Here is a 24,738-nt window from a genome sequence, read left to right as displayed (position 1 = left end):
TTTTAACCCTATATTTAATTGAAAATATCACAGAGACGACATATCAAATGTTGAAGCTAAGAAATGTTATTATTTTTTGAAAAATGTATGCCCATTTTGAATTTCATGCCAGCAAAATGTTTGCATATCATTGCATTCTGTTTTTATTATGCAGTGTCCAAATGTTTTTGGAAATCGGGTTGTATATAAGCATATGTAATATTATAGATTATGTTTTCTCTGGTTCCATTTGTTTATACAGCATAACTTTAAAGACGAGTTCTGTTGATTTTCCAGACGTTTGGCGTAATTAAATCATTATACTGTAAACAGTCATTCAGAGTGGTTTGATGTGAATGCTCTGAGCTATTCTAGGGAATTGTTTACAGTGGTGGTGATGAGAACCAGATGTCTGAGGAGTTTAACCTCTTCTTTTAAAACACATTCATTGCAGAGAGGTACACGCAGGGTGTTGTGACGCAAAATACCCAGGAAAAGTGTTTTACTTTTTTACTTTTTTACTTTTTTTTACTTTTTTTGACTACTATTCCACCAGTACTAACATTACATATAAAAACTGAGCTCACACATGCCTCTCGTTTCTATCACCACCGCTGTAAAGAAACTCGAGTCGGCAAATCTTTCTACAATGCGCAGTTAGATAGCAAAATACTCTGAATGACTTTTATTACATCTCAGTTATTAAATTAATAAATTGGTCTAGACTCACAAGCTAGACGTTTGCATATTCGCAGAGGGTCTGGTGGGTTTCAGCGCTGAATGTGGCCAAGACCTGTCTATTTTGACAGGAAAAGGTAATTTGACTGGCATGCAATAGACTAACCACAAGTATTTGTTTTTACGTGACAGATGACTGTCAAAAAGGTGCTGCAACAAAATCATATTTGTGTGAAACAAAGCAGAATATGTTGGTAAACACTCAAGTACATCTCAATTACTAGCGACTTCAAAAAACGTCATGCCATGTGTGAGTTAAAATAAACGAAGTTCTGACTTCTAACTTGGTGCCTTAAAAGGTTTAGAGGGCAACACTGAGTAATGTTTGTTGATTTGTTAGTTATGTAATTTATCTATCTAATTCTATATATTTGTCTAATTCTAAATATCTAATTCTATGTTTTTAGCATGTGTGCTACCGGAATCCTTCCTTATATATTCACTCTAGTGAAGAACGTGTAGCTTTGCCTGACTGTACATATGATTCAGTGAAACTGCAACTGTTGTGTGAGAAGTATTCAACAGGAAAAACAATGTTGTCTGTTAAGTTTACATAGCTAGCAAATAATGTGGTGAATCAGCCAATTTGGCCATTTGAGGCTAGTATTGTTAGTAGTTCTGAATAATGAAAAATAAGGACAATTAAAATCATTAATTGCAGTTATTTATATGACAATGAATCATCAGCTAAAATTTTGTGATCGTGACAGCCCTACCTGTCAGGCTGATTTAAAACTGCATGGAAATGTGTACACACATCAGATTGTAACCGACAAAATTCCAATAGTTGGCCATCTTAGCACATGATATACCACTCAGCGGGGAGCGTCTGGGGCTGAGACTTCTGAAGTAGCAGTGTTTCAACGCTATTGGTTTTTGCTTTTTGCTAAACTAAGTATATAGCACTGATACAAGACTACAAAAGCTATGTTTGTTGACAATACTTTGTCAAGGTTGTTCACTCTTGTCCTTTGAAACATGGAGAAAGAGTTTGCCAGATTTCAGGAGGCTGTATTGCATTACGTTATTGCTGTGGTCATCTGTCACATCCGATCAGCTGTCTTGTATTACTGTTACAGGGATCTATTCAACGTCTCCAGAAATTCATTTTTGTCCATCTAACTTTTTGGCTTTGCTTGTTTGTATGACGGATGTTCCCCAGAGTATTTTATTTTAGAACATAATAAGTAAAAAGATTATGATTTTCTTGAGTATAATGTTTGTTCTAACTGCTAAAATTTATATTTACTTAATAAATTAGGTCTGTGTAAAAGAATAATTGTGAATTACTTGCTCACACAAGTTCAGGACCAGCATTATTCTGGGTTGATTAATTCACCAAGGTGTTCACACTTGCCATCATGAGAGGTGCATTTGCCTGCCTCTTCATCTATCTTGTCTTCCCTCCAGGGATTCTGAGGGTCGCAAACTCTGTAAGAAAGTGAAGGTGGACCCCAGTTCAAAGACTGCTGGATTTGAGATACTGCATTATAAGTAAGTGTGCTCTCTGCGTTTATCAAGCAGTTTAACGGGTCCTGAGTTTGATGGAATCATTACCGAAAATAGCAAATAACAAGCCAGCAGCAGGCACTCGCATTACCTCTACTGCTTTGTACATATGTTTTCTTTTTCTTTTCTAGAGATGGAACCTTCCATACAGAATACAACAGACCAGCCACGCTTAAGGTAATCATCCTGAACATTGTGTTCTGATGTTATGTTTAAAAAAAAAAAAAAAATGTTAAATCAATATAGCTTTGTCCATACAGCATGTACATCCTGCTCCAAGTTTTCAGTGAATAGCTCCAATTCCTCATTATATGTGTTTAGACTTGGGCTATCAGACTGGAAACTGTTTAGAAGCTCTGTCCTTTAATTTGCCCAAAAAATAAACTGTAGACTTATGTAAATTATTTGCTGCACAATTGTGTTTTCCCCAATCATACGGATTTACTGTATACTATTGTCTAGATCTCAAAAATCCTGGATTTGCAGATATTTGTTGAGCCACTATTTTTGTTGTTTTTGCTTATTTGGTATAAGCATACATGTGCATTACCACCCTACATTTGTTTCAGTTAAAAAGTCCAAGTTAATTTGGGTCAGCATCAAGAAAAAAAAAACATATTTAACAGAAATACAGCATTACAGCATTAAACAGAAATCTTGGCTTGTGTTGCATTTTTTCAACGAAATCTGCAGGAATGTTTTTCCACATCTCCAAAGTTCAGTCTTAGAAGTTGGTTGCATTTTCTGCTTCTCATGATCCCAAGCACGTTCAATAATGTTGAGGTCTGGCCCCTGGGATCGTTTAGGAGAGGCTTTATTGTCATTTCAGCTATACAAGTACACAAGCAAACCAATACAATATACACAGTGCAGACAATACAGTGAAATAAATACTTAATAAAAAATTTTTACAATAAATATAAAACAGAACACAGGCAGTACACGGTACTGAGAATATGTGGAGTTGTGCAAAGGAGGATGTAACATACTATGACATATTAGCAGATTAGCAAATAGCCTGGCATATATGAGCATAGCGGTCACTGAGTTAGCAACCAGAACAGCAATGGAATACAGTATTTGATTGATACAGTATTCTAGCAGCCAATATTATTAAAGAAGAAAAATGTGTAGAGTCAGATATAAAAGTTATATCAAGTGAAGTTTTTCAGTGAAATGCTGTAATTATATTTAAATACAGTGTCACAGACATAATCTGGAACTGCAAGAAGAGGAGAGTGAGATGGTCTCATATTTTTATGTATGTGTTTGTGTGTGTCTTTGTGGGTGTCCTTCAGTTCAGTCTGGTCAGTCCATTGTTCTGAGAACACCAGCAGTTTCTTGGTCTTTTTTGTAAATTCTTTTGTGTTTGTGTTGTTTATGTTGTTTCCTTTTCTCAGTATCGGCTTCATGACAGCTACACATCCTTTCAGACTCGAAGTGATGAGTTGTCTTCTCACAGTGGAAGGATGGACAGAAACTAGGGGTCCCTCTGTATTTTTCAATCATTTTTTGAACTCCAATTTTGGAAACTACTGTTTTTCAAAAGTGACTGATTTTCCCCTTCCTTATGCAAGTTGATTATCTTATATCTAATCTCCCAGTAAATATCCCCCAGAATAAAAATGCTATTAATGGCCATTTAACTGAAAATTAAATAAAAGAAAGGTGGTCTCTGACTTTTGCACAGCACTGTGTGATTGAGTTTTACTTTGTAGTTTCTAATGGTTTCAAACTTCCATTTTTTTTTTTTTTGACTTTGGTATTTGACACACCGTTTAGGCATGGGTTTTGTAGTCATGGGGCTCTGTAATCTGTAGGCTTTTTGATCTTTTTTGGCATGCCCTGTTCTGTCATTTCCACCAAGCTGATTTTCCCCATGCATGTCATTTCACACTAGCACAGGCAAGTACTGCTGTGATTTCACACTGTAGGTGCTGGTTCCACAGTGCGGCTGGATTGTACAGCTGGTCCAGAATGAACCCATCGCTTCCCGTTCATTTCTTCCCCTCACCCACCTCTTCTTCCATGAGGCTGTCGGCACAGTCTTGTGCACGGGTGACGTGGCGTTGATGAACGGTTCCGCAATGAGCCGAGCGCGTAATGTGCAGAAGTTAAAAATGAATGAGTGGGGCTCAGCTCTGGTGTCTGAGTCAGTGATGAGATGGGTGAGCGGCTTCTATGGAGAATGGAGGTTTCTCATTAAAAGCATCTGCTGTTGAGTCTGATATTGCTCTTCATTTCTTTTTCCGTAACGGTAATTAGGCTTATTATGAGCACTTAATGTCAAAAAGGTGCTTACCGAGTCCTCCTACGTTCTGGATGGATAGATCTTTTAAATTAGCTGTAGTCTGTTAGAGGAAATAATGTCATCTTGTAATGCCATCAAAGAAACTTTGCATCACTGAAAGTTCCTTTGACCATTATTATTGGTGACCTCAAAGTCTGATGTTGTGAAGTCTTCCTGGAGAGGATAGATTTTTGCGCTCTTGGGTCTCACTGTTTGAAAGACACAGTCTGCTCTATTGGCAGCATCTCTCTGGAGAAGGGGAATGTGCTTTGACAGTGAAAGATGAGTCATATCACTGTTTCGCTAATAATTGTCCTCCTTTTGATCCCCTGCTTTTCTTTCTCAGTCTATGGTGGCGTTCCTGAAAGACCCCACAGGTGCCCCCCTATGGGAGGAGAACCCTGAGGCTAAAGACGTCGTTCACATTGAGACGGAGAAAGTGAGTATCTCTTTTAGGCGACGACTTTGGCGAAGATCACCTTTCCGTTCTTAGTGTTTGCCTGGTGTGGGAACTGCATGCTGAACAAAAGCAATGAGTTAAGCAATCTGCAACTGAAGAACCAGGCTGTTCTGCTCTCTCTGGAGGCCAGCCTTGGCTGCAGTACAAGACGTTCAGGAGCATATGCAGCTCCACTGCCTCAGATCCGGTGTATCTCAGACCATCTGAGTTGAGGAAATTGAGGACAAAAACTCATTAAAGCAAATGTTTAACAGAAAAAAAAAAGGGGAAAAAATCCTTAAAACAGTCTCTTAAGAGACTTTACAGATCATAGACATATCTGGATACTTCTCCTGCTGAGGGGGCCATGCTCAATCAGAAAGCAGCCCTGCTCACTGAGATGGCTTTGAAACTCCTTTGAAGAGCGTATTGATCGCTCTGGGGGGGCATGTGCTCGGTGGCGCGTTACATCTTTTGGGGTGTCAACCGCCATAAGCAAATTTCAGCTACGGGAAGCAATCTGGTAATGAAGCATGAATATAAACAAAGCTGATAAAAAAAACTCTCCCTCTGTGAGCTGCTTAATCCTCGCATGCAATTACAGGCATTAGAGGAAGTGCTGTATGGTTTACTGTCGTGATGAGTACATCAGGACTTTTTTCCCTTTTTTTGGTCCCCGCTTGGCTAATCAGAGGGCCCCCTACAGGACTCATTGGTTGTTGCTCTTGAGCTACAAGTGTGGGACACATTTTAGTAGGGCTTAATGTTTTTTAGGCTTTAATTAAATTCCAAAGCTTAATGTGAGCTCTTAATCTTAGTGTTGTTCCAACCTGTTGCCCAAAGCTAATTTACCCTAAAGCTGAAATCTACTGCAACAGCAAAAGAGCTGTATTGCAGTGTTATGGGTAATGAAGACTTTAAGACTTTCATACATACTAGAACCATGGCACAATCATTTCTCTAACTGAGGTGTGCTTTTTCCCTGCAGGACTTCAGGAAGCTGCTGAAGAAGGAGGAGAGACCCATCCTCATGATGTTTTATGCCCCCTGTGAGTCAGCTGACGATATGCCCTCATTCTGTCCTCCGTCACTGGTGAATTCATAGAGTGCATGATGCAAAGGGTGTGAAATCCCGGAAAATAAAGTGTTGTAGTTTAAGCGAGGAAATGCTTAATAATTAAAATCTAGCAATTTGCAATGCGCATGGGGTGTCAATTTTGCAGGTACACTGCTGCCAGAAGTTTGGAATGACTACATTTTTATATAAAATCTATTCATTTTTATCTCAAGTAATGTGTTATTCAGTATAGATTTTAATATAATACACTAGACACTAAAATTATTTTTAGATGATTACTTGATATATAAAGTACTTTGGGGTGGTAGGAGAGGTGAGCCAGCAACCGTAAGGTCATTGGTTCAATCTCAGGACTGACTGGCTATTCCTGGTTGTGTTACTTTCACTCCAGAATAAAAAAAGGACTTCTAGCTTACAGTTTATGTACATTTAGACTTTTTTGAGGCTGTTAACACCTTGCATTAGTATGTATTTCATGTTTGAAGTGTGTCTGAATATACTTTGGCTCGATTCCATTCATATTTGTTATTAAAATGGTCTCCAGTGTGACCAGATGAGATACGTTTTCTATGTGAAAAGTGCATCAACACATACATCATTGTTTACTTCTGTTCAGTTTCTCCCGATTATGATAGGCAGAACTCCAGCCTCACATATCCTGCATATCTTGGGTTTATCCTAGTTTTGCTCTTCAGCGCTTGATAGATGCATTTCCGCTTACGAAATTGTTTGTGGATATAGAAAACACATTGCATTTACATTTTTATTGAATGTTTTTAAGAATGTGGCCATCTTCTTCAAATGTAGTTTGGGTGATCTGATCATAATATGATTACAGTGCATTCTGGCTGTGTTTTATACCTGGATTTTTATGTGGTGAAGTGCAATCCAAACATGATCAGAAATGCATGTTGATGCAAGCTGTAAGCAGCCTGTAAGCAGAAACTGGTATAACTAGTGATGCCACAGATACTAACCTTATTAAATAGATCAGATATCAGTCAGAGCAGACAGTTCATTTTGTGCACCTTCTAGAACCTTCTGCAACTCTCTCTCAATCCTAAAAAGAATGAAACATTATACGTTAGACTCTTCAGTAAATGTATGATTATAAATCATGAGTGCTTTAACAGAGGGCTGGTGTTGGATCAGTGCTGGATGTCAGATCTAAATTTAGAAATCAGAATTGGTATTGGGAGAGACAAGTTGCATCCGTGAATCCCTAGATACCTCTCTATGCATTTTGTTCATTAAAAATGCTAAACATGGCGTTCTGTGGAGAGGCCGACGGCGTGGTATTTTCTAATAGTGTTTTATGTGAGATGAAGAACTGAGTTTGTTGAAAGCTGCACACAGAGGGCAGCCCTCGGGCTCTTCATTTAGACTCCACTTGTAGCTTCCTGTTTTCTCCATGTCTGTTTCTTTAATTCTTCACTGGCTTCCTTAGAAAGTATTTCCATGGAATCGGCAATTAGGCACCTCAGGCCCAGCACAGGCTGTGCAATGCTTTGGCTGACTTCAATATGGAGATATTAATGTTCCTTTTTGTTCCAAGAAACAGAAGAACGTGTACAGCATGCACTACATGTGGTGCTCATCTCAGGATTTTGTAAGAGTGTAAAAGTGTTTTCAGCGGATGTCATTAGCAATTACCGTTAAAGAATCTCATTAACAGGGTATCTCTATAACCAATTAGCTGTTCCCATTTGTGACATAGGACAAACACAGAAGTGCATGTTGACAGGCCTTTCCTTTAAGATAAGCTCACCTTTTCTGTGAATTTTGCCCCCATTTTCTTATTCGCCTTCTCCCCTTTTCCCGTCTCTTTCTCTGTAGGGTGTGGTGTATGTAAGAGGATGCAGCCCATCTTCCAGCAGACGGCTACCGAGACAAAAGGGAAATATGTAAGTGCAAAACAACTTGTGTAATTCCATGTGTAGTCCTTCATAGAGAAAAAAACCTCTCAGGGAGTTTTGTTTGCTTTCCTAACAGTGTTACAATGCACAAAATGTTATGCAGTTATGCTGTAAGCAGCTATAAGTAGTTTATTATTTTCATTTTTCTTTTTGCACAGTTGTTCATGTAGAGTTTAACTGATTTTGTCTGTCGTCTTGCTGTTTTTTTAAATGAGTGGTTACAGTGATGCTGTTTTTAATCAAGGAACAGCAGGAAAATGATAATTGAACATGCCAAAGATTGTCTTGTGCTGTTATCTGGTGTTAAATTAAATAGTTTACGCCTGTGCCTAATGACTGTAAGCCTAATTATCACTGTTACAGCACTAGTAATTGTAAAAACTTATTTACCGCTGGTTAAAAAAAGAAAAAAAAAATTATTGATTTGTCTGTAAATTAAGTAATTAATTAATTTATTTATACATACCAACCCAAGTACAGGGTTCTGGAAAACCTGGAAAATCCATCACTGAATTCTCCTTAAAAAAAAATAATTGAAAAATGTACTTGAATGTTATAGAAAATATTATAAGTTTCTGTAATGAATTTCATGGTAGTATGTTTATGAATTAGCACATGTGCACATACTGATCTGTTAAATATGCTTGGTGATGTGATGTCCTACATCAATAAAATATTTATTTTACCATTGTACCTAACATCAATGAGATTGTTCTTGAAATGTGGCTGTTGAGCTGGGCTGGTTGAGCATGCCAGTGGTGCAGGTATATATCATGCCTGTACAAAAAGCTACCTGTATGGCAGATTAATTACAGTTATGTGGCCAAATTAAAGATGATAACATACTACAACCACTTTTTTTTTTCTGAACTGCACTGTTATTATGGTCTTTTAATTTTGACATAGTTTAAACTCACACACTATGACTTCGTTTGCACCTGCGTCAGCTTCAGAGTTTGCATCCATCTCAAAATTACCGGAAGAAAAAGTGTTGTTATTCTTATTTTTTATTATTATTATTATTATTATTATTACTATTATTATTATTATTTATTTGTTTATTTTTTTATCAGAAGTAGCAGCAGTTGTAGTAGTATTACGGTAGTTTTAGCAGTTGTAGCAGTAGTAGTAGTAGTAGCAGTAGTAGCGGTAGTAGTAGCAGTATTGGAAGTGGTATCTCCGTAGATCTGTAGATGCTCCTGGAGAGATCATAAGTGGTGTTTTTAATGTTTTTGGAAGCATCAGCAAATGTTCTTATGGAAGTTATGATGATAAAAACAGTAACAGCAATGCTTTTTCTTCCAGTAACTTCCAGCAAATAAAGTGATAGCATGTGAGTTGAAGCTTAATTGTTGTCAAGCGAAAGGTAAAGCTTTGGGGACTCATTAACCCCCCAACCCTCCACCCCTCCGGAACTCAGTTGAACCGATGTCTGTAGTTATTTTCTGTACGCTGTCAGAATAAGAGGGTTCTGTTACGTGCACAGGCCTAGTTGGTATTATTTTTATAATGAACTGTTTTTCATCATCATCACAACCTAACTTTGTCCCACATTGCATTTTAGGTCTACATTGTACAACCCCATTATTAATCATAAGCGAGACATGTTTCAATAAGGTTGAGCCATAATATTTCATCTTGCTGTCGATATCTACTAACCTATTTGGCCTGTTTGTTTTATTTGACAGAGCACTGAGTTCTTTTCATCAGCTTCACAGCAGATAATTTTGTCTCAGTGATCTTCTGTTTTTGTTTAATACATTTATTGGATGAATTCCCTGCTGGTCTACAGTCTGCGTATGGATTAAATGCCAACTCACAACTCAATATCTCTATGTACACTGCTGTGAGCTATCGCTACACATCTCTCTCTTGCTTCCTTGCTCTCCGAGTGCACACACACACACACACACACACACACACACACACACACACACACACACACACACACATACACACACACACACACACACACACACACACTTAATTGAGGAATGAAAGCTTATCCAAGCCTGGCTCCACATTTCAAGAAAAAGGGTATTGTCAAGTAAAATGGCTCAGGCTGCACATAAAAGTACATGAGCACATGGATCAATAGCTCACAGCTGAAAACCCCCATGTGGCCCCCTCTACTGTCCTGGCTTCATGAGTCCTGAGCTTCCCGCAAAGCGAAAGCATCTCTGAACAAACCACTAGAAGTTGGCTCAGTTCACACCACTAACAGACTTTACTGGAACAATTGCATTATATTCCCTTTTTTGTATGGAGCTGTAAATTGGGCTGGACTGACTAATTGCAGCAGTGTTTATTTCTCTTAACTGCTGAGTGATGAGTAGGCTCCTCAGAGAGCCTGTAAATAAGCCATTTGTTTAGAGATTTGCAGGTGTAGACTGGCCAGGAGGAGATTTGCTGCATCCTGCAGTTTCACATTTTCATGTATGCATGCAGGAAGCTGATAGTGCTGGAGAAGCTTGATGGATTTGCGAGGAAATCAGCGGTCAGCACTGTCTGCCTCCACATTTTTCACTGTGCTGTCGGAGGAGTATGAGCAGTCGGAGATGATTTGTGACCTGCTCTTTGATTATGTGCAATTTATGATAGTAGATGAGCTGTAATACCTGCATAATTTGCTTGTAATAATCCTTCTTGCTCAGAAAAACCATTTTAAGTTAATGCCACCTTTTGTCCAGCAGAGATGCACAGCAGACCAGGCACCTATTATGCCCTTCTGTGGCAGTTTTTGGTAATGTGCACACTCATTGATGGAACAATTCTTTAATCAGTGTTTCTGAAAATTCTGTGGCACCTGAGAAAGCAGGTGGAGGAGGATCTCAAGAAAACATCATTCGTTTTGCTGTTATAATGACATAAATATTACAAGATCTTGAGAAAACATGAAATGAAAATAACTCCTTATACTGGAGAAATGGAGCAAAAAACATGCAAATCCATGGCCCTTAAGTGCTTTTATACTTTTTAACAAATTCATATTGCACTTCTGTGCTACTCAACCTTCTGTCAATGGATAACATATTCAGTTCATAAGAATATACAAATATACAAATATACAAATGCATCCCGACGAAGAACCTAGCGTGTCAGTTGTTTTTGTACTTTCCTGCCTAATCTGACATCTACTATGCTGCATTCCTAAATTCCTCGTTGACCAATATGATTGGTCAGCGTCAGATCTGTAGTGTTGCCAGTCTCTTGATGAAGACAAGGCACAAATTTTATGCCACCATGATTGGCTAATTTCAAATAGTGACCATTGTGAAAGACAAAAATATTGTGTAATCTCATCCCAGCATTAGCGCCTACCTGATGCAGAACTGTGTCTGCAGCATAAAATGACCTGGGTATAAAAGCTTGAATATTGTCCCATCATGCTGATATAGAAAATGAACCCTTTAGCATGTAGAAATACTTACAGCTCCTACTGGTTTGATTACACCAAAGGTCACTTCAATATATATTTTTTTCTTTTATTGAGTCTTTTACATAAAAACCAATGAATGTTTACTGGCTGATTTTTCTCAAAGTTTAAGGTAACGAAGCAGGGACATAATACGGCAGTAATAGCTGTACTTTTGCTGCAACTAAAATAATAAATAATATATGTGAAATTCTGCTTTTTTTTAAAATACAGTTATAAGTCGCTGTCCAAAAAAACATGCATCTCCAACATGGAAACTTTACAGGAGAGCTCAAAAACGTACTTAACATTTAATGTTAGTTAAGGTGAAGAGCTTTTATTTCAAACCATTTTAGAGCATTTCATCATGAAATGTTTATACAATGTAGAGGACAGCAGCTGAGCTAAAATGATGTAGACAAATAAAAATTGAAAAAATGAAGATACATGTTTTCTTTTGGACATAACATGGTCATTGTAATCACATGAATTAATGGATACTGTTGGATACAGATCTGTGATCTCCCTGTGCTTAGATTTTCTACTGGAGACACTCAGTTTTGACTTTTTCTTTTCTGATACTGATATTGAAATCTTGAGTCCAGACTAATACTGACGCTGATCTGATATTTCTTCTTTAAAATACACTCTTACAAAAGATGATTCCTCAGGGGCTCTTTAGTAAAGTCAGTGGTTCTAGATACCACCAAAAAGAGTTCTATAGTAGTAGTTCTATATAGAATCATTGTCTTTACTGAAGAACCCTTGAAGAACCATCTTTTTTATGAGCGTATGCTATGCATTCAAATGAGCTGTTTTTAATTGAAGCGCTTGAGCATCTAATAGTGGGCTGGCATGCTCCAACTGCTGAAACCCTCTACTACCCCATAGGAAGAAACACATAGATTGTTAAATGATTATGTATCTTGAGAAGAATCATATGGTATTCCAAGAATTTAAGCCAGACAGAAGCAATTTATTCAAAACCATATTGTGGACCAGATCAAAATCTCAAGTGTAAACAGGCCTGTTTTCAACCTTCAGAACAAAGGAAATCAAAATCCCCTGAAGTGGCCTGTTTTCTACAACCAAATGGATTCTAAATTGGTTTTGGCATGAAAGAAGCGCTTTAGGTCTGGACTTATAATGTCATCAAAGAGTTTGATTTTTACCATGTCCCACTTCGCTGCGTGCCATACTTTCATGTTGCTCTCAGTTGACAAGCCTTCTGCTTCTACTATGGTGCAGCCATTCGTCTTCATTTCACAGAGTTTCTTGTCATGAGTGGAGATTGTTCTTCTGAGTGTAATCTGCTGTCTTGCCACAGGTGCTGGCGGGGATGAACGTGCACCCAGCTGAGTTTGATGGCCTGAAGCAAGAGTTCAATGTCAAGGGATACCCAACCTTCTGCTACTTTGAGTGAGTTTGACTTTATCTTTAATTCTGCACACTCACATGAACCTATGAAGAATTCATCCGCAACCAAGTGATTAACATACAGTGTACGAGTCTTAGCCCTTCTTGTCTTTGTTCTTTATTTAAGTGCTGTGCAAGGACTCGAGATGCTGTGCTTGGAAAGTGGCACCACACAGAGCTTCACCTTTCAGTCAGTAGCCTTTGGGAAGGATTAGTTCCTTTTAATAGATTCAAACCAGAGCCAGGTGAACTTTGTATGAGATGACATAGCCAGGGTGAGGAGTTCCTTTTGGAACAAGCCACTTGAAATGTTCAGTATTTATCAGACGGAAAAGTTTTGAGGGGTTATATGGTCATAAAATATTCAGTTTGAAGGAAGCTCTCACAATGGGGAGCTGAGTCTGGAGCAGAATGGCAACTGCTCTCTTTCATGAACAGATGACGGCAGCTCTGATGAAGCAGAATGTGTTAAGGAGCAGGGACTTGGCCGTAAGTCTGAAGCTGCGATGAGGAATAAGCCTGATCTAGAGTTCCAATGTTTTTAACTTTTCCTTTTCTCTTATTCCCAGTAAATGAATACCGAACAGCGTGAGGTTTGTTTGCTATGTTTTTTTTTTCCTCTTCTCCTGAGAATATTCCTCATGTCCTCATTTCTAGCCAGAGCCAGAAAATGCCTTGATGAGTTAATGAGTGCACAGAAACGTATCTCTGGAAAGCGAGAAAGGTCCAGAATGATCTAACACAAGCACCAAAAGCAAGCACACTAATGATCACACAGCTGCCTGTGTTAACCCTCTAAAAACACGTCTTCAGAACTTTTTGTACTGATGGTGAATTTGTTAATGACTATGCATAGTTGCCCCTTAAAAAAAAGTCTGGCCTTGTTTATATAGTATTGCACAGCTTTAGCTGGTAGTAAATGAGTGAATACTAAGAATTGTAACATTTGAAAGTTGTTTTTTTTGTTGTTTTTTTAACCACCACAGCTCTTTTACTTTTGAAAAAGTTTTGTTTTACTCAGTGTTGTATAGTGATCCACTGTCCGCAATCAGGCCTGAGACTGCAGCTGTGCTTTATCTGCTTCCATTCGGTGCTAAACGCTCACTCATTTCACTACCGTTTTAATTATGGGAGGGTTAATTAAATGCCGCTCTCCGCCCAATCCGTTTTCAATGAGCCATTAGCTGCGGCCCTGAGGGGAGTCGCAGGCTAACGACCATGCAGCACCATTGCTTACAGTAATGAGGCTCTGAGCTAAACACTAGCACTTTGCTTCAGCTCTTCGACTCCAGCTGTTGCTCTTGTTTAGTTCCCCATGCAGTCGTCTGAGCTCTGAATACTTCACCTCCATGTGTCTCTCTACGGTCACCTTGTGATTCAGTGTTGGGCATGAAAAGCAGGAGTGCAGCGTTGTTTTGTACCGCTTGCGTTATAAGTACTGAAGAGAAACCTGACACAGGAGAGCTAATGTAGTTTGATAGCTGTTCCAGGTTTTTTTTTGATACATTACTATGGTGCGTGCAGATCCCCACTGATCAATGACAGATGTGGGGATTCAAGCTGTAGCCAATTTTCATATTTATCTTTCAGTACAAGAAACTGCAAAGTCAAGATGGCTTCATTGGCTACACATCTTTGATCCTCAAATTGATGAAGCCTCTCAAGATTGCCCTGGTGACTCCATAGCAGCCTGTTGACTGTTATCTTCATCAGTGTCGTCCATACCTTTTTGAAAGGGCTTCTTTTTCTTTTGTAATCTGTGATATGAAAAGGCTAGAGGGAGCTAAATGGCAGAGGTCCAGCCCTCCTGCCCTTCACTCCTGTTCATCTGAAGTAACAGTGTAGCTAGGTAAGCCATCAAGCAAGGATGCAGTAGCTTGGAGCTCTGCCATGTTGCCTTTGCCTCTCCAAACCTGTCAGATCAGTTGCCCTAGAGAAGAAGAGTCAAGGACTAAAAGTTATCAGAGGATTCAGATGAAGGATTAAAAAGTAGAGCAAAGACCAGTTTACAAGTTTCATACTGCTCAACACCCTTCAAGGTCACGTCGGGCTAAAACAAATGCAGATTGCGAGTGATCTGCTTGCAGCTGTCTCAATATTAAACCTGACACAGGAGAACTAATGCAGTTTGATAGCTGTTCCAGGTTTTTTTGATACATTACTGTGATGCGTGCAGATCCCCACTGATCAATGACAGTTACAAATGACCAAGCGCTGCTGGCATTTTTTTCCCCCCAGCTAGCATAGCTCTTGGCTGGTGCAGATTAATTTCGGTGGCAGAAAATGGAGAGATCAGGGCAGATAAAGAACCATTACCTGTGCGTGGAGAGCCTGTAGCTCTGGCCCATAGCTTTGGTTTAGAGCTCTGGCCTATAGCTCTGGCCTATAGCTTTGACAGACTGCACATTGCAAAGTTTTCTAAACAAGTGACAAACAAAGTTGAACTTTTAGGTTTGAACTTACACTGTCAGTCTGCTGTGTTGGTATGGATTAGTAAAGAACACAGAGACTGCTAGCTGAGGTCTTTGATTAAGCTAGACGCCTTGAGCAGAATGGCTTAATTAGCTTTGGGCCAGGCCCTCATTTAAAATGTTTATCTTGGCTGCTGCAAAGGGAGCCACAGTCTTGGATGTTGCTTGTAATGCAATCCTTTGGAGTGTCACTACAAATATCCTCAGTTAACCGGTAATGCAGTTTATAGAGATGAGAAAATAAATTCCATCACCTCCTCTGATTTAGTTTCTTTAAATAGGAAGGACCCAACAGTTTTTGTAATTACATTACAGCAGAAGTGTGAAAAAAACCTCTTTTCTTTTCAGAAACTTGTGAACTGTCTTTTGGCACATGTTCAAGTAAACACTACCAATCTAAAGTTTTTGAACAGCTTGTCTTCTGCTAATATTTTCCAAGATTTGATTTTCACTACCTGCAAAGATTTTGTTAACTATTTACTAACACTTTGTGTAGGGAGACCGATATGGGACTTTTGGGTTTTTTTTTACATACACATCTGCTGATGCCAACGGGATTACTCCTGAAGTGTGTACACGTGGTATTTCCTCAAAGTAAACATGGTTAGTCTTTAATGTGGTAAGAAAACTTTGTGTCCCAAACTTCTGATGGGAAGTGTATGTCCTTGTTATAAAGTACAGCAATTATTAATTATTATGTCTCGTGTGGACCACAGTTCTGGGGCCAACTCATGACTGACAGCTAAGGTTAAAAGCCCTCTTCTGTTTTCTTGTGTTCCAGGAAGGGGAAGTTCCTGCATCACTATGAAAACTATGGAGCCACAGCCAAGGACATTGCGGACTGGCTTAAAAAGTGAGTAGAACAGTCAGCGTCTATGGGCGCTCCTTTGAGAAGGCCTGGTCCTATCAATCGTAAACAAAACCAAGATAAAGACCCCCACTACACACACACATACGCACAACCATGCAGGCTCTCAGGCTGGTGTAAAGGCCAGTCTTTATTAGTTGGAGAGGTGTGAGGGCTCACTGCTTAGTCATTGCTTCATTGAGTGAGTGTATTATCAGGGGAGTGTTTGACACTTCAGAGAAGCAGAAGAGATGATGTGCACTGTAAAACACGGGGCCCAGATATACTCCTGTGTGCCTCTTAGTGGAGATTTAATGAGGCATTTCTATTCCCCTCTGTGTGTTCAAACACTTCTCAGGCCTATGAGTTAGACTTACTCGGAGAGCCTCAGACTTTGTATGGAAGTTGCACAGACACATCTCTTCATTTACTGAACTGTATCCAGGTGTGTAAGAAAGTAAAAGTTTTTTTGCATCACTGTAGCAAAGGTATACATAGAATTAGGTGTCAGTTGATTACCGTGTTCTACTGAAGATAAAAAAAGGAGGAGAAATTATAAAAAAATGTTTCATTATGTGTTACCTGGTCCTTAAAATGGGAAAATGTTTTTTTCTACAATACTAAAGACAATAGCTGTTTTTTTTTTTTTTCCTGATGTTTTAAGCCTCCTTATGTCCAAGCATTTCATCAGCCGTGATAGCAGTGAAAGAGGTAGAAAACTAAAACATTACTTTGAATACTGGTTTTAAAACAAGACTCGTTTATGATTTATTGACATTGCATTGCCAGTTATGAAAAGTCTGGAATTTATTGTAATTTTGCACAGATTAGTCAACTGTTTTGACACTGAGGCATGAAAATTTCATTAGGTCAGTGGATTAGAACAAAATTACAAAAACACAAGTAGCCAAACGATTCCCTAATCAGGTCATCTCAATGAGGAATATGCACTCTGATGCTGTCTGGACCAATGTGTTTTGGCAAAAGACAGGAATCAGGAAACAACTGAACTCCATTGTGTCCTTTTTACGCAACATTGCAGCTGGAGCTAACAGGCTCAGCCTTAAAGGAATAGTTCTTTCAAGATCTGTTCCCTTCCAAAAAAACTTTATTTATACAACTTTTCCCTTACCCATAAGCCCAGGCTTGCTGGAGATTCTGAGACTGTATGATGTACTTTAGCAGCTTTGGAGGCTTAACAGTTGTTGTTATTTTGCAAGTGATGGTCAGCAGAATGGTAAAAGTAGATTGAAATGTGCCCTTATAAGATTTAACAACATGGATAGAACCCTTTTCAACCAATCGGACTGTGTGGCTGGAAGTTATTGAAAATGTCAAATAGTCTTGCTCAATTTTCCAGCCTTCTAAATAAATACTTAGAATTGAAATTGTGCCATTTTGTGTAATAGTTCTTGAAATATGCAACAGGTTTATTCCAGAACTTGGTTCCAACATCTCCTAGGGGTTATTTGTACTTTCATAGGTGGGGTTGTGGTTATATCAGCACTGTGCAGGCATGGTCATACACCCTTATCTACTGTGAGTCCTTTCACACTGCAACTTAATTAAGGTGTTTTCATATTTACAGTACATATTTAAATAATATTGTATTTTTGTAAAATCTGTATTATGTTTCACAAATATAACATACTCAGCTTGACTGAAAGGAGGCGTCTTTGTTGTTAACTAGCTTATTTGTGGGGAATTCCAACTGGTATATTACCCACTGCTATAGCCTTCCAGTGAAATACTGACATTACAGATTTTGCCATGGCATTTTTGTTGCACCACCAGCGTGTTGCTAAGTTCCATCTACTGGCTCACATGCATGTCAGAAATTACTTTGTGGTGTCAGTCATAGCTATCAGAATCCCCATCACATATACCGATGCTGTGTCTTAGTGCCCGTGTCAGCGCCAGTACCAGTGCTGTACTGGTATCAGTGCAACACTAATTAATTTGTAATATGTGCAGGAAGAAAAGCTATTAAAAACAGTTTAAAAGTTGCTATCAGTTCAGATTAGATATAGCAGCACTATATCTAATCTAAACTGCAACAAAACAAAGAATTTGGCTGCCTATAATCACTGAGCTTATACTGCTGCAGCTGCTAGAAAGAGTACTCGCTTGACAACATCAGCCTGAAATATATTTAAGTAAATTTGTTTTGCACTGATAAGCTGCCTTCATAGACTCCACTGTGCATTTTCCTCTCACACTGCAGCTGCCGCCACTCTCTTATATCACTGCTTTCGATGCGAACAACAACAAAAAAACAAAAATAGCTGAACATGACTATTCCCCTTTAATGGGATATGAGCATCTATTACTTGTTAGCCTCATAGCTCTAATGCAAAACTAAAGCATCAAACTCTGGACATCAGACATGCTTTGGCTAATTGACTTCTGTGTAAGTGGACAGCTGTGTAAATTAGATCTTTTATCTGTCTTAACATAGACCTCAAGGTCTCTCGTGCTGGCAGAAAGACAGAAAAGGGCATGTTCAAGGCTCTTTGAATGCACACAGACTTTAAGGAGACAGTTCTTGTGAAGTTTGCGAATTTTGAGAACATCGTGTTGGCAGACTTTAAGGAGACAGGCTCTTGGCTTTTTGGATTCCTCAGAGAGTCGTTTGGGCTGGTCTGTGATCACTGGAGAGACTGAGAGCAAACAGCACTGAGATGTGAGTGAGTGTCCTTGGCTCGCACAAGCTGCTCTCAGTCATAGGGTGTGACTTCTTACGAGCTGAGCAGATGTCCAGAACTGTGAGTGTGGTTGAGATGTGTACCAGCTGTGTCAAACACAGCACGCAGTATTTCTGCTTTATCGTCTTTGAGGGTTCTGAACCAGCCAACAGTGAGTACAGAGACTTGCGTCTGAGGTCACTCCCTACCATCCACTCTGAGCTCATCATTTATGTAGAAGACATGACAGTTTTAATTTGAATCTATCTCTTGCTCTCTCTCTACTCTCTCTCTCTGATTCAGATACAGATTCAGATGTTTTCATTGGCATGAATTGTAATTAACAGCACACATATTGTAAGTTGTGTTACACATATTGTTGGTTCAAACTTGAACTGTGTGTAAACATGTGTTAAATAATGTTCAGTTCTGAGTTCCGGGTTCAATTCAGAGAATATACATATATTTTTTTTTTTATGTTGAAAATTGTGGGTACAGAGCATGCAGAGCATAAGCTCCTCCCTACTCTCTGCCCACTTTGCTTTGGTAGGTTGTGCAGGTACACAGTGCCAGACCCACGAAAGAGAGTGAGGGGCATATCAGTGATGCAGGTTACAATTTCAGGTTTTTACAAGTTTCAAATTAGATTTTTGATGGTGGATTGAAACCATTACATGCTTGTCTGTCTGTGTGTGTGTGTGTGTGTGTGTGTGTGTGTGTGTGTGTGTGTGCGCGTGTGCCCATAATCCATAATCACATTTATGATACAGCGCAAAAGTCAGAGACCAACCTTCAACCTCCAGTGACATATAGTGTATAGCACTGTGTATATATAATACATATGTATTGTACTTTTTACTGAAAACATTTTACTGAAACCCCACAAACCCCTCTCACGCTTTTTTGCTCTCTCTCTCTCTCTTCAAGCCCCCAGCCTCCCCAGCCGAAGACCCCTGAGGTGCCCTGGGCAGAGTCAGACTCGGCTGTTTTTCACCTGACGGATGAGTCCTTCGACACATTTCTGGAGGAGCACCCCTCAGCTCTGGTCATGTTCTACGCTCCCTGTAAGTTATCAACACCAACAGCCCAGTTCCAGTTCAGTCCTTTTACAGCACTCTTAGCTTCATGTTTGTGTGTTAATGTTTGTCTGAGTGGGCAGTGGAAGTCAGGAAGGCCAGGCTTCAGGCTGTCATGGTCTTTTCCTTAGAGTCCTATTACATGTCACTGCTGGATTGATTTTGTTCAGAATTGCTTGCTGTACATGTATCGTGTTTGACACGCTGAAAAGAGACCTATTTGGTGTGTGGTTATTTCCATCTGTTTGCATCAGAATCTGAACAGACCTATCGGGAAAAGAGATGGATTTGATAATGAGAATGTGACAGTTGTGTTTTAGAGCGTTTCACTGGAGCTCTTTGGGTTTTTCTGGTTTTGTTTTGTTTTGTTTTTATAACTGCCAAAATATGATATCTCTCAGCTCTCATACATTTTAAATCAAAACGCCTCAGACAGAACGTTTCTTCATGTTCTCAGCTATATCCTACCTTCTCTATACACAGACATCTCTCTCTTTTTTCTCTCCTTCCCTAAAAATACATGCATTGCTTGCGTGCCATCTTGCCACGGAGAGTCACTTTTGCTTCAGCTGTGTTGCCAAAATACTGACACAAACATGAATGCATGCTCGTCACTGACAGACTGACAGATGGCAGATCGGGCTCCATTCTCACTCTCCTTCTGTTTAATTCTCTGAGACAGACAGACACAAACATACTTACACGATTTCCTCTTGTGAGTGGCACCCTGGCCCACCACCCTGTGAGTGTTTTCCCACACGCTCCTGTGTTTAGTGGTTTTGGCCCTTTTACGGATATGAGTCATAAATCCATAAACATAAAAACCCAATTGCAATATCCCATCTTGGATTATTACACAACCCACTCAGCAGTATTAGAGCATTTATGAAGTGTGTAAATTTACTCATTTGCTCTCTCCTGCTCCCCTTGACTCAATGAACACATAAGCTCTGGCCCAATGAATGCTGTTTTATGTTCCCTTTAACAGCCAGTGTTAGTGTAGAACAGGTGTAAGAAAAGAAGGAGACTCCCAGCAGTTAGCGTTTTAAGTGTTTTTGAAGGGCAGGCTAATGCTTTCCCAGCTGAAAGCCATTTCCCATTAACTCAATGTCTGACACAATGTTTCAGTGACTGACTCATTATGAGTGCTATGGAGATTATGTTTATACGGTTCAGATAGTAAACAGCTTTCATATAGTTTAATCCAATTGCCTGGTTATTTATCACTCCGAGCCAAGTGCACTTATATTTACTGCTGGAGAATGTACTTCAGAGTGGACCATGTTAAATACAACTGCTCTGAAGCCTCTTACAGCTTATTAATCAAAATAATGATTTCAGTCTCGCTTTTGGTAAAGGATATAAAAAATGAATTCGTTTAGTAGTTTGTCAGAACACATGCACACTAGGAGTCCATTTCGGCTGTCAATTAGTGTTTGATCACTGGAGCCCAATTATTTCTGTGATAAAATGTTGTCCCTTTTGTTGTATACAAGAATTCTGAATTCAGCTGTGCTCTTTTTTCTTTTATTCTGTTCTTTTAACCACATTTAAAGCAATAGTTTTGCAAAAAAATAAATAAATACAGCCCAGAAGGCGTGGGTAGTAAATCGAAAACATATAATATTCAAAACATTTTCACAATACTTGATATAGTTGAATGCAAAAGTTTGGGCACTCTTGGCCAAATTACATATTGTGAAAAGAAGTAAACACAACCTTTGCAGCAAACCCTTTAAAACAATAAGATTTTTCTGCAAATGTTAATGCACAGTTATGTTACCTTTGATTAAAAAAAATAGAAAAATTAGTAATTGTGGAATGATTAAAACTTACTAAGTCAGTACTTAGTAACACACCCTCGTAGCTCATAGGTGCTTTTTATAGCAGCTAGCAGTCTTTCTGTTCTTGTTTTAGGAATTTTTACCCATTTTTCCTTGCGGACCACTCCTAGTTCTGTAATATTCTTTGGCCATCATGCATATACATCATGTTTAAGATCTGCTCAGAGATTTTCAATCCTGTTCAAGTCAAGGGATTAAGAGGACCATTCCAACCATTGCTAAGGGAATTCCAATGAAATAAATTCTTTTATCTACCTATGCAGTGTTTCCTGTGTCACTGGCTGCAACACAAATCGAGAGCACAATAGTACCCCCAAGTTTAACAGTTAGCAAGGTGTTCTGTTCATCATCTGTTCTGTCTGAGAGTTTTTTTGTTTTTTTGTTTTTTTTTTGGGATTTGTAACCCAATTATCTCCCCAATTTAGTCATCGCCAATTCCACCCACTAGTTAGGAACCCCCCAATCACACGGTACTATCAATGCTAGGAGAGCGAAGGCTAACACAGGCTTCCTCCGAGACCTGTGAAGCGTCACCGCTTCTTTTCGAACTGCTGCTCACGCGACGTCATTGGACAGCCGAACGTGCTCGGAGGAAAGCGCCAACCGCCAGATCTGTTACGTCAGCTAACAGACGCCTGCGCTGACTAGCATCGCGTGAAGTGTTGGGGGGAGAAGGAGGGGCCATCCTGCCCACCCAGAGAGAGCGAGGCCAATTGTGCTCTCTCGGACTCCCGGCTACGGATGGCTGTAGCATCACCAGAGATCGAACTCACGATATCCTGATGATAGGGCCAACGCTTAGACGGTTGCGCCACTCAGGAGCCCTATCTGAGAGGTTTTTTGTCTTCTAGGTTTTGTTTGACATCAGTAGTTTCCCTTAACTGCCATTTCTCAAAGACATTTTAGACAACGTAAATGGTGAATAGTAATGTAAATAGTGATATCTTTTTATATTCTTCATCTGCTTTGTAGGCATGGATTAGCTTAATTTTCAGATCCATAGCCAGCTGCTTAGAGGAGCCCCTGGTTGTTGTGTTAGCACAAAGTTTGAAGAGTCAGAGAATTTATTGTTTCATTAGCTGACAGTTCCTAATGACACTTCTTGGCCTTTTCAACAAGTCCTAAAGAGTCAGTTAGGAGAATCACAACTGGAAAGATGTCCAAGCTTTTGCACATGCCACAATGATTTTTATTCAGTGTTTAACATATTGTGTTGCACTAAATCCAGTTAAACAGGCCTGATTATTCTCTTTGTAATCAAACATGCAGTTGCACATGAGTGTTTCTTAAGAATGGATGATGTTCACAATATGCTCAGAAATGCATATTGTGACAATTTATTATGACAACGATAAATATCATTGTGTTGCCCACCCCTTCTACACAGTTTTCTCCTAACTCTTAATGTGGTCAATCTGCCAAGACATGTTTGGTGTGCAAAGTTTACTTATCTAGTTTTTCACTGAGGAAGATAATATAGCTAACTAGTAATGGAAGCTTGCAGCCACTAGTTTAGCATTGTGCAAACTGGCCTAAATTGTTAAGTAATCTCAAATAAACTTGCTCATGGGGTTTCTAAGACTGTTTATGATGCTAGTTTTTGAGATACTGTTTTCAATAAAAATGGACAAAAGTATGGACAAAATCTAGGATCCAAGGTGGTGGCTTCTGGTTTTCTTTAAGCTCTGTGACTTGACTTCTTTTGGCTTATAGATAACATTGGTAGGGTCTAAGGTTCTGTTACTTATTAGCTACATTAGCCTCTTATCCCCAGAGAAAAATTAAAGAAGCAAACTTCAGGCACCAAAACATGCCTTGGCTGATCGTCTGTCTGGGGTTAGGGGAATATTAGATAAGATTTGTTTGCCAAATTATTACTTTAACTAATCTAAACAATCAGAACTGAGTCATGTTGATGGTTTGTTTGATGATGTGCCCTCTTCACTCATAGCGTGACAGCGTTGCATGTGTTCTCTCTCAGGGTGCGGCCATTGTAAGAAGATGAAGCCTGAATATGATGAAGCTGCTGAAATTCTGAACAAAGATGCAAATGTGAGTTCATGGTTTCTTCAACTTCTAATGCAAGTGAGCATGAAGTGAGCAGCTGGAACAGCCCTGCTACACTGCTGTGCTAATGTGTTTGAAGTAGGGAAAAGGGAATGGAGTCACTGTGTGCCTGAGAGCACGTCTGTGCACTTTATGCAGTGGTTCCAGGTGTAAAATTGCAGCTTTGAGGTATGAGCCCTTCAAAAATGAGCTGTGTGTTGGGTTAATTAAAATAAGTGTGTTTTTAATTTGCAGTCATGTGAAGCAATTTTGTCCATCTGAAAATGGCTTTTTACAGCAACATTGCTTATAAACTCTCCGTTTTCATGCTTATAGTTTACATAATTTGTTTTGAAACTCAGAGTATTACGACACACGACTGCAACGATACAGTTCACAAACATCCTTGTTTGGCCTTGTGTATAAGCATAGGGAAATATGTGGTTCTGATTAGCGGGGTGGGTCCTCTGAGTTAACACAGAGCAAAGTTTCAAGCCAGTAAAGTCACCAGAGCCTCATGATTGGATCAGTCATTTCATCCACGATGTCCGTGAGGCCTTCAGCTTGACACATGGCTTTCTTCCCAGTGCTAGAGTTCAATGAAAAGGTCTTGTGCATTATTTAATGTAGCAGACATGCTCCAGTCCTTACGCCCCTCTCCTCAGAGACAGCTGAGCTCACTTATTTTTCCTCATTCCACTCACTTGGCCCTACTTGCATCTAAATTAGAGAGTCTACATCACGGGCCCTTTTTTAATGTAGGCTGTATTCAATTTGCCATCCTCTGAGCGTTTGAAATAAGGGTGTTTAAATGTGCATATATACAGTACTGTGAAAAAGTCAGAGCCACCGTCCATTTATTAAATGTTTAGTCAGAACAACTGATAATTACAAGTTATTCATTTTAGGCTGTTTCTGAGGAGATTAGATATAATCCACTTGCATAAGGAATGAAAAAATCAAAGGAAAATAAGTGGGGGAAAAAACAGG

General features: G+C 39.3%; 1 protein-coding gene across 1 annotated transcript in view; it reads left to right on the top strand.

Annotated features, from left to right (window-relative positions):
* The window catches only part of pdia5 (protein disulfide isomerase family A, member 5), a 59,374-nt gene that overhangs the window by 18,610 nt on the left and 16,026 nt on the right, over positions 1 to 24,738 (top strand). Inside the window, exons 4-12 of the mRNA XM_036593240.1 lie at positions 2,128 to 2,211; positions 2,358 to 2,403; positions 4,863 to 4,955; positions 5,944 to 6,004; positions 7,870 to 7,937; positions 12,692 to 12,783; positions 16,033 to 16,104; positions 19,710 to 19,846; positions 23,684 to 23,754. Of these exons, the coding sequence (XP_036449133.1) occupies positions 2,128 to 2,211; positions 2,358 to 2,403; positions 4,863 to 4,955; positions 5,944 to 6,004; positions 7,870 to 7,937; positions 12,692 to 12,783; positions 16,033 to 16,104; positions 19,710 to 19,846; positions 23,684 to 23,754 (724 nt within the window). The remainder of the gene's footprint in view (positions 1 to 2,127; positions 2,212 to 2,357; positions 2,404 to 4,862; positions 4,956 to 5,943; positions 6,005 to 7,869; positions 7,938 to 12,691; positions 12,784 to 16,032; positions 16,105 to 19,709; positions 19,847 to 23,683; positions 23,755 to 24,738) is intronic.

Source organism: Colossoma macropomum, unplaced genomic scaffold (assembly GCF_904425465.1).
Source record: "Colossoma macropomum unplaced genomic scaffold, Colossoma_macropomum, whole genome shotgun sequence".
NCBI classification, from domain to species: Eukaryota; Metazoa; Chordata; class Actinopteri; order Characiformes; family Serrasalmidae; genus Colossoma; species Colossoma macropomum.
This window is presented reverse-complemented; position numbering and strand designations above follow the sequence as displayed.